The 8,395-nt window shown below is 43.8% G+C and overlaps 1 protein-coding gene across 1 annotated transcript; it reads left to right on the forward strand.

Moving 5' to 3' along the window:
* The first annotated feature begins 2,499 nt into the window (after positions 1-2,499).
* On the forward strand, positions 2,500-8,300 carry LOC135261378 (tissue alpha-L-fucosidase-like). The gene is made up of 8 exons (XM_064347628.1): positions 2,500-3,020; positions 3,613-3,747; positions 4,216-4,353; positions 4,651-4,756; positions 6,166-6,366; positions 6,725-6,915; positions 7,253-7,352; positions 7,998-8,300. Exons 1-8 carry the CDS (start codon positions 2,668-2,670, stop codon positions 8,127-8,129), a joined length of 1,356 nt encoding a protein of 451 aa, XP_064203698.1. The 5' UTR covers positions 2,500-2,667; the 3' UTR covers positions 8,130-8,300.
* The last annotated feature ends 95 nt before the right edge of the window (positions 8,301-8,395 follow it).

Here is an 8,395-nt window from a genome sequence, read left to right on the forward strand (position 1 = left end):
ATGCAACCCTCCATTAAAAAAATCTGTATAAGTGCACCTGCATTTCCATTAATTAGCCTATGTTTTTAGCAGTTGAAGAGGTACTGTAGTCAAATGGAAAAAAAAAACATTTGTATCATTGTCATAATGGACAAATTTAAGCCAGCTTGAGCTCAATTTAATTCCTCTTAGTTTTACCGGTTGTGTTCAGTCTCTGAACTGTTTAAATGGGTATGTCATCTAAAGGAATTCTATCAATATAATTATGTTTATTATTCACAGTCACATTACAAAATCTAAGACCTTTGTGCTTTCCTACAGTGCGCTCAAGGACAAAGCACCTTGTTATCTAATATCCATCATCAGACCATACATCCCCACACAAGTACTGAACAAGCAATTGTCCCCATTCATTTTTCCCCATTTGTGCTATGCATCCTGAATTAACTTGCTAGGCCTCTCAGTTCTAGAATGAGAGCATCACCAGGACTGCTCAAAAATCCCACCTCAGACCCCTCCGATGTAATGAATTATCGACCCGTATCGCTTCTACCCTTTCTGTCCAAAACCCTTGAACGAGCAACAAACTTGTTAACAAACTTAAACAACTAACCTCTTTTCTCCATCAGAACAACCTGCTAGACCCTCACCAGTCTGGCTTCCGATCCGGGCACTGAACAGAGACCGCGCTCCTAGCTGTGACGGAGGCATTTGCCACTGCAAGAGCCTCACGCCTCTCCTCTGTCCTGATCCTTCTTGACCTGTCTGCAGCTTTCGACACGGTCAACCATAAAATACTCCTCTCCACCTTGGCTGGGATGGGCATCGCCGGGACTGCCCTGTCTTGGTTCGCTTCCTATCTTGCAGATAGGTCCTACCAGGTCACCTGGAAGGGGTCTGCCTCTGCTTCTCATCCCCTTGTTACGGGAGTGCCGCAGGGATCTGTACTGGGTCCTCTGCTGTTCTCCTTATACACCAGATCTCTTGGTTCAGTTATTAATTCACATGGCTTCTCCTATCATTGTTATGCAGATGACACACAACTCTTCTTTTCTTTCCCCCCCTCGGCCACACAGGTCAATGATAAAATCTCTTCCTGCCTGGCTGACATCTCCACCTGGATGGCCAGCCACCATCTGAAGCTCAACCTCAACAAAACTGAGCTGCTCTTCTTCCCGTGCAAGACCTCCTTACTTTGTGAGCTCTCAATCACGATTGATGGCACCACAGTGACTGCCTCTCACTCTGCCAAGAGTTTGGGGGTGATCCTGGATGACTAACTGGACCTCAAGGAGCACATCAAGGCAACATCACGGTCCTGCAGATTCCTTCTGTACAACATCAGAAGGATTCGACCCTACCTGACGACGCACTCCACCCAGCTGCTCGCCCAGGCTATGGTGACCTCTCGCCTTGATTACTGCAACTCTCTCCTTACAAGCCTGCCAGCTTGTGCCATATAGCCACTACAGATGATTCAGAATGCCGCTGCCCGACTCCTCTACAACCTTCCCAAATTCTCCCACATCACTCCTCTGCTGCGATCACTCCACTGGCTACCGGTCGCTACCAGGATCCGGTTCAAAGCCCTGACCCTTGCCTACACTGCTGCCAACAGGACAGCCCCCATCTACTCGCAGGACATGACTCGATTCTATGTGCCTGCTCGACCACTCCGCTCTGCGGCAGCAGGGCGCCTTGTAACCCCTCCCACCCGCCCAAAGGGATCACAGAGCTTCTCCACCCTAGCTCCTCAGTGGTGGAACGAACTCCCCGTCCCTCTCCGAACCTCCCCCTCACTACCCATTTTCCGCCGTGGCCTGAAGACTCATCTCTTCAGACTATACCTAGACTAACCACCACCACGCTGTATATTTCACTCTAAATCTCTCCCCCCCCCTTTTTTTCATGACACTTGTTACATGTTGTCCCATCCCAGCACTTTTTGGTAATTTGTATTTGCCCTAATACTGTAGCTTATTCTTCTGCCTAGTTGGCTTTGCAGAGGTTAGGTCTGAATAGTGTTCATAGGTCTGTGTGAACTAAGCTGTGTTCTTGGCTAGAAACAGCTGTACAAAATAAGTATTGTACCTTACTGAACCTGTGTTAAGCAGTTGTCTATGACCATGAAATGCACTTTTTGTACGTCGCTTTGGATAAAAGCGTCTGCCAAATAAATGTAATGTAACGACTGCAGAATCTTGATATTCTGCACCTGACTTATCATTCCACCAGTTGAAGCCGCTGCATCGTGGTTCCTAAATACAGCAGGGTGTATTTATACTGCCAATGTTGAGTGTAAATGCTAGTGTAATGTAAATTATAGTAAACTACAGTTTAATATAGACTATTGTGAAGTTAAATGATTTTTGCTGTAATTTAGTACATCCGCTAATTACCGGTAAGTGTTGTTGTACACATTGTACCACTGTTTTAGTTTGGTGGTGTACCAGGTTACCAGTTCTTGTGTTGCGACATGATCACGGATGATTTAAAAACATAAAATGCCATGCGTCCTCGAAGCTGCGGACTCCACTTCCCATCAGCCCCTCCGAAAAAATACTTTGTTCTCATGGCACGTGAATGGTAGTCATACGACTCGTTCAACTCAGAAGGCATTTGTACAAAGGAAACAACGGTTCCCGGAATAACTGAATTGGCCGCTTTATATTTGAGCAAACTTGCAAAATGCCCGTACATTGTCTGCCGATATGGATATTTTTTCTTTTACTTGCCTTGCCGTCAGGAGCCGGAGCTAGGTACACTGCGGACTGGGACAGTCTTGATTCGAGACCGCTGCCAACCTGGTATGATGAAGCCAAATTTGGGATTTTCGTTCATTGGGGAGTTTTCGCGGTCCCCGGATTCGGCAGTGAATGGTTTTGGTGGCACTGGCAAGGCGATCCGAACCCGAAATATGTGGAATTCATGAAGAAAAACTACCCTCCAGGATTCACTTACCCACAGTTTGCCCCTGACTTCCGTGCACAGTTTTTCGATCCAGACCAATGGGCTGAAATCTTCGAGGCTTCGGGTGCAAAGTAAGCCGTTGACCTAAAAATAATGAGAATATCACACGATAAGATATAGTTAGTCTAGCTATGTAGGCCTACTTATCGTTACTTAACATGTAAGTCCAAAGGGAATTGACGTTGCTCTGTCTGAGTGAAATGTAGCTTACCGAAACTGGATTTAACTTTGAACATTTGCAGGTGTTCACACATTCGCCACTGAAAGCATCGTTGATTTTATAGTTTAGTAGCTTATTACATAAATGAGAGTTTGAGTGAGAACTGATCTGCCTGATTAAAAGCGCTAAAAATGAATATGGAATAGGCATTAATTCTTTGTAACATGAAAGTTGGTCATAACTGGTATTAAGTGGGTAAATCATCCTTCATTACACATTACAAGTGTCTAATTAAAATCAACAGCTTGTTACACAGCAGGAATAATGACTGGAATGAAAAATGGTTTGGGAACCCCTGTTGTAATAATTAAGTGCCAAAGAGCCTAAATGTAATGCTCTTTTGCTTGTTTTCTTTTACTGATGATTTGAGAACACTGTTATTTATACTGAGAAATCATCAGTAACTGAAATCCTCCGGTAACTGTTGGTTTGGCCACTTTCAGGTATGTGGTTCTAACATCCAAGCACCATGAAGGCTTCACGACGTGGGGCTCCCCACACTCCTGGAACTGGAACTCTGTGGACACGGGTCCTCACAGGGACCTGGTGGAGGACCTGGGAGTCGCTGTACGAAAAAGGTACAGTGTTAACAGTTTCCAAAGGCCAGAGATCATAATGATTGATTCTCACTGTAAAAGCGCATTCACTTAGTTCATTGGTGTCAGACACCAGTTTCATAATGAGACCAGGTGCCTCTTTCCGAAGGCATATATTGACTGTTGATTATAGGGAAACTCTGTTAAATGTATTTGTGTACACTGTGCATCCACATCTGAGGTCTCCAGAATTTGAGTTTGACACCCCTGACATCTTTGTAAAAAATGTCTTGTAATGCATGAGTACATATTATAGGTTTGCAGTTAGAGAGTTGAACTATTTAGCGAAAGTTTATGATATTGTTAGCTAGCTGGTGTATCATTAAACAGTTCACACAACATATTGAATTGCTTCTGTTATTAAAGTGATATTAAAATGTTACTTATTTAATTTTATATGATTATTGGAATCTGATAAGAAAATTATGTTCTGCAATATCTTTTCCCTAGGTCCCTACACTATGGCCTATATAACTCCCTATATGAATGGTTCCACCCTCTTTACCTGTCTGATAAAAAATCGGGCTTTAAAACACAGGAGTTTGTATTCAACAAGCTTCTACCAGAACTTCGTGACCTTGTTACCAGGTAACTGCTTCACACATTGGCCTTCTGGTGTGTCATGTGCCACAAAAATTGTAAAAGTAAATCACCTCACTAAAGTGGATTGCTCTCTGTCATATGTCACTGTTGTATTTTTGTGTATGGTAGTTTATGAATTCTACACCATGTTTATGTGTCTAATGACTGACTCTGTACCGTGATCCAGGGTTTGAATAGCGGTGCTAAACCTGCAACATCAGCACATTACTTTTTGTATTATTGGCTTTGAAAGAGGAGGAATTAAGCAGCTTTTTTGAGCTGACATGTTTACCTGTCTTTCAGGTACAAGCCAGACCTGATATGGTCAGATGGGGACTGGGAAGCACCAGACTCTTACTGGAATTCCACTGAGTTCCTGGCCTGGCTCTACAACGACAGCCCTGTGAAGGTGTGTACTGATGAACATAGGTCATGTCCACATACAGTGGAAATAAGAAAAGGTTATAGCTGCAAGCAACAAATATGGCAGCCAAGCACACATGGCTATGATGCCAGCTAGTTTACCGTCCTGCCATGTCACTAATAAGTCTGAAAGTCCTTGTTTTGTATGTTTTTTGTTAAACTTGTACATCCTGCAAAAAAAATGTATCAGTTGGTTTTAAAGTTATAGTGCCCCCCTTGATGACCTTTTGAAAATTTGTCCAAAGAATTGGATGTCCATATGAAATTCAGTATCATGAGATGGTGTATTAAAGGGGTTTTTTAATACAGAAAAATACTTTAATGTCACTGGCTCATGACAGTCATTTCAAGACAGCAACCCTTAGGGCACACATTTGTTCCTAATTCGATGTTTGATCATTGCAAACAGTTTGAAATCTCTACAAAGGAACAATGATTTTTAAATATTTGTTCAATATGAAAGTACTACCATACTGCTTTTATATGGGCATCGATATCTGTTTGAAGCCTTCATTTGAGTGTCAGTATTTCTGGCAGGTTTGCTTTCAGTGAATGAATGTGTGATGTGTCAAACAGTCGAGGAAAGGTTTTTAACTGTTTTTTAAAAACTAAAGTGGAGAAATATCCAATATGGCTGACTGGGTTCTTGAGAACGGAGTGATAGATGTATGGACAGTTTTGTGCCTCTAGGACATGTGGCAGAAGTAATTATTTTTTACAAAAATTGTGCAGTGTGCTCTACTTACTATATCGCCTGACCAGTTGGAGAGAAAGTTGGCTGTTTTGGGCAAGGCTCTACCGTTGTATAAATTTAATCAAAACCGACCAGGTGGTTTTGGTACAGTTTGGGCCTCAGGGCCTGTTAAGGATGGCCATAGTTTTTGGAATGTGTTCATTGCAGTGTCCCCAGGTATAGCTTGGCTTGCTCCTGGAACAATCCCTGGTCCTCAGTGTCCGACATGCTCAAGTGACTTGACAATCTACTGTTTGGGTGTGATGCTTGGTTTGCAGACAGAAATGAACCTTGGCACATGGTGCAGATTAATTCTCATCAGTGCAGCGTTTGCTCTCCCATGGTCTGGGAACCCACTGTGAGTAAATTTATTAGTGTAAAACTACATTTGAATACTAACTGCTTCACTTTGCTGCCAGATTAAACAGAAATAGCTTGTGGCAAAAATCCACAAAGACAGAAGCACGGGTGTAGTCACTGAAAAAAATGAAGAAAATACACAAAAAACAAAATCTGCAAGCATTGCTCCATTGGATGGTACAATAATAGCGGCTAGCATGTGCTATAGGGGTGGAGAAAGGGGAAGGAGGTCTCTGGCCCTGTAGATGCTCTGATCCTCAGGGCACAGCTCTGAGGCTTCGATAAAGATGCCCCTCCCACAGGATTCGGTGGTGACCAATGACCGCTGGGGGGCTGGCTGCAGCTGCAAGCACGGAGGATACTACAACTGTGATGACAAGTACACCCCGGGACAGCTGCCCAAACATAAGTGGGAGAAGTGCACCTCTGTGGACACCTACTCCTGGGGCTATCGGAGGACTATGAGGCTGAAGGAGCTGCTGGACCTGCCCAGTATTATACAGGTGAGAACTGGGGGCGGAGCCCAAAACCACCTGACAAAGACTGTTCTCTTACCTATCGCTCTTATCACTCCAAATGAGCTTTTGACTGTTCCACATTGATTTTAAATCAGTGCATACATAAATTCTCGCTCGAAAATGTTGTAAATGAAAATTTGAGGCATTATAATCTGATGTCCTCAGCACGAGATCGTTCAACTGCAACAGATCAACTGCAAATGTGCTTTGTTATTCCAGAATTTCTCCTTGGGTTTTTCTTCACAAATATAAGTGTCTTTCAGTGGAGTTAATGAAACCCTGGTTTCAGTAAATGAGAGCTGTACAGCTCAGTGGTCTCGTCGCGCTGTTCTGTTCTGACCAGGACCTGGTTCGCACTGTGGCCTTCGGGGGAAACTACCTGCTGAACGTGGGCCCCACGGCAGAGGGGACGATCCCGCCGGTGTTCGAGGAGCGCTTGCGGGGTTTGGGCGACTGGCTGAAGGTCAACGGGGAGGCGGTGTACGCTTCCCGGCCATGGAGGGTGCAGAGTGAGAACTCCACCCAGACCGTGTGGTAAGAGTCCCGCTACCAGCCCTACCAGCATGCCTAATGTACACAGCTCTATGATGTGCAGGGTATTTGAGTAGCATTAGTGAAAGTGTAAGTCTTGCATGTATTTGTGGTTTATGGGTTGAGTGAAGGTTACTTTTGGATTGAAACGTTTAGGAATGCATTGTTGAAAAAGTCTGTGTACCCAGAGGAGGATGCATGGTTTAGCTGTTCATTGTATTTTTTTAATGCTCTTGTTGGTTTGTCGTTATCTTGAGGTAGCTGACCCCTCACTGAAGCCTGTGAGCTTGAGTCTCTGGAGATGAACTGTGCGCGTGTTTGTGTTTTCTGTCTTTCACAGGTATACCTCGAAGGGCTCCCAAGTTTACGCTTTCATCCTTGTCCGACCGTCAGAATCCTGGCTGAAGTTAGCCGAGCCAATAACGTCGCCCTCTACAAAGGTAAGCACAGCTGTGCTGGTGTATCCCAGTCTGTAACCACCGTGTCTGCATGGCTCTCTCAACGTAGGCTGCCCTGCTAATCGATGTCGCATTCCGTTGGCAAGGGAAATACACTGACCTTATCCAGATTGTTTTCATTGAGTACATTTGAGGTGCACAATAACTTTTATACTGGTTATGTGGACTGAAAGAATACTGTATGCTTAAAGATGCCATTTCAGAGCAGCCAGCCAGCAGCTCAGTAGTTCTGGTCTCATTAGAGGCGGTTTGTGAAAATTAAAACGTTTTGTTTGGTAATACTCATTTGAGCATCCCGGAGCAATGCTTTGTTACTTTCCTCCAAAATCATCGTTGAGCTCATTGAATGGCAGCCATCTAGCAACAGGAATACATTGAGCAGTCAAGATTAATCCTGCCAGTGATGTCACAACCTAGCTTGTGCCAAGATGGTTGTGCCCTTGTGCAAAAAAAACAAACAAATTTTCCTAGCTCATACCTGTCGATTTCAGATTTGAATGCAGGGCCAGTTCTTATCTAAGGTAAAAAGCAAATGAACCAAAGCCATTGGAACCTTCCCAAGAGCTTCTGTTCTCTTTTAAACCTTGCTTTCATGACTGAGAACCACTGTTTCCCTGTTGTGCACAGGTGACGTTATTGGGGTACTCTGGACAGCTGAGCTGGTCTGCCCTGCAGCCCAGTGGCCTGACGGTGCAGCTGCCTCTCGAGCCTTTTGTGAACGGCCACGGGTGGACGCTGAGGCTCGATGACGTCAAGTGAAGCTCTTGTGCTTTAAAAATGGAATTTTATATCAAGTTTAATCTACCAAGGTTTCCATGATAAGAAAAACATGAAACATCAATTCACTTAATCTGCTTCATGCAAGTTAATTCTATTTTTCACTATTTTTGTATGTATTTTTATAACAAAGAAATAAAAATGTTTGAGTTACTGTGTTGCCTTGTTTGGTCTCATCGAGAAAAATCCCAAATGCATTTAGTCTTACACTGCAACAAAGAAAACATTTTTTGAAACTTGTCTCTGAG

Source organism: Anguilla rostrata, chromosome 8 (assembly GCF_018555375.3).
Source record: "Anguilla rostrata isolate EN2019 chromosome 8, ASM1855537v3, whole genome shotgun sequence".
In the NCBI taxonomy this organism is placed as follows: domain Eukaryota; kingdom Metazoa; phylum Chordata; class Actinopteri; order Anguilliformes; family Anguillidae; genus Anguilla; species Anguilla rostrata.

Excerpts from the sequence above, each read along its gene's own strand:
- LOC135261378 (XM_064347628.1), top strand. The coding sequence starts at position 2,668 with ATGCCCGTACATTGTCTGCCGATATGGATATTTTTTCTTTTACTTGCC. Across the intron at positions 4,354-4,650 it reads CTTCGTGACCTTGTTACCAG|GTACAAGCCAGACCTGATAT; the intron begins GTAACTGCTTCA and ends CCTGTCTTTCAG. Across the intron at positions 7,353-7,997 it reads TAACGTCGCCCTCTACAAAG|GTGACGTTATTGGGGTACTC; the intron begins GTAAGCACAGCT and ends TGTTGTGCACAG.